General features: G+C 56.6%; 1 protein-coding gene across 8 annotated transcripts in view; it reads left to right on the plus strand.

The window, feature by feature from the left end:
- The first annotated feature begins 1069 nt into the window (after window positions 1–1069).
- Window positions 1070–1577, plus strand: part of Fmnl2 (formin like 2) — a 284823-nt gene continuing 284315 nt past the window's right edge. For all 8 annotated transcript variants that reach the window (XM_048812271.1, XM_048812267.1, XM_048812274.1 and 5 more), the window contains exon 1: window positions 1070–1393. In XM_048812271.1, coding sequence (XP_048668228.1) covers window positions 1277–1393 — 117 coding nt within the window. In that variant the 5' untranslated portion in view covers window positions 1070–1276. The remainder of the gene's footprint in view (window positions 1394–1577) is intronic.

The following is a 1577-nucleotide window of genomic DNA, read 5'->3' on the forward strand; positions in this document are numbered from 1 at the left end:
CCCCCCCCCCCCATGGAAAAGAGTAACTCATACATAAGAGCATAATAGGTGTTTGACAGGTGAGTTTTATTATTATTTTTTTGAGGTACTAGGGGTACTCTACTACTGAGCTACATTCCCAGACACTTTTATATATTCATTTTATTTTTTAGACAGGGTATCTTTAAGTTGTTGAGACTGGCGATTTTTCTGTCTCAGCCTACTGAGTCGCTGGGATTACAGGAGTGCGCCACAGCACCCAGCTATGAGTGCTTGGTTTTTTTTTTTTTTCAGTAGAATTGAGTCTTTCTTACTCAATTCCTAGGATCTAACTACATATATCATAAATGATATATTTCTGTTTATAACATTTCAGTCACATTAAAGAACATATAATGGCATATATGAAGAAAAAAAGAACACAAAGGCACCCATGGTCCCACTCCCAGTTTATTAAATAACGTGGGCAATACTTTAGAAGTCCCTTCTTCAACTATATGCTTTCCAATAGTAAAGATCTTCTGAATTTAAATCAGAATGCCTGCATTCACCCATTGACTGGATTCATTCATCCACTTGTCAAACGTGCCTAAGGGTCAGACACGAGGTGCCGGAGGTATTAATTTCTACTGTTGGGGTGTGGGAGATCAAGAGTGACATAAACCATCTCCAGAGGCGTCTAGCTTGCTTTTGCTTCGAACAGTCCCAACCCCGCGCGGCCCTTCAGAGCGGGCGTGGTTTCTGCGTCCGGACAGTTAGGGCAGAAACTACTCGTCCCGGCAGTCTGCGGGGCCGGTGGGCGGAGCTGGGCCGGGGGCGGGGGCCGGCGAGAGGGGGCATTGTGTCCGCGAGAGCGGAGCCGCATTTGTCTGCCTGAGGTGTTCGTTGAACGTGCTTTGGGGTGGCCGGCTGGGGTCTGGAAGTGTCAGCTGCGGCCGCAGCCCCGGCGGGAGATCGAGTAGGAGGGAGCACGCGCCCGCTGACCGCGATCGCTGGCAGGGGGAGGTGTGCTAGCGGAGCAACATGCACATAGGCGCCCGGCGCCCTGACGACCCCTCCTGTGGAAAAGAGGCCGGGGCCGCGCTGGGGCGGCGGAGAGCATGAGGGAGGCCGGGGGGCGGCTGGGCTTGGAGCGCTGCTAGGAGAGGCGTGCGCTGCACAGTCTCCGGGGCGCGGCGGAGGGCGGGGAGCAAGGCAGGTCCGCCAGCGGGCGAGAGTCGACCGCCGGGAGCTGTTGTGATTTCCGACACGGGAGCGAGGGGCCCGGAGCAACCCCTGACTCCAGCGCGCAGCCGACATGGGCAACGCAGGGAGCATGGATTCTCAGCAGACCGATTTCAGAGCGCACAACGTGCCTTTGAAGCTGCCGATGCCCGAGCCAGGTGAACTGGAGGAGCGATTTGCCATCGTGCTGGTGAGTGCGCGTCGGCTGCGGGGCGCGGGGACCCGGGCCCCCGGCCAGGCGGCGCAGCTGACCTCCGCCCCCTCCCCTTCGCTCCGCGCGGGGAGCAAGCCTCCTGTCCCAAGGGGGAGGCTTTCACCTTCTCCATTGTGGTTTCCCCGCCTTGCTTCTTGCCTCCCTCCCCCTCGAGTACCTC

Source organism: Marmota marmota, unplaced genomic scaffold (assembly GCF_001458135.2).
Source record: "Marmota marmota marmota unplaced genomic scaffold, marMar, whole genome shotgun sequence".
Taxonomy (NCBI): Eukaryota; Metazoa; Chordata; class Mammalia; order Rodentia; family Sciuridae; genus Marmota; species Marmota marmota.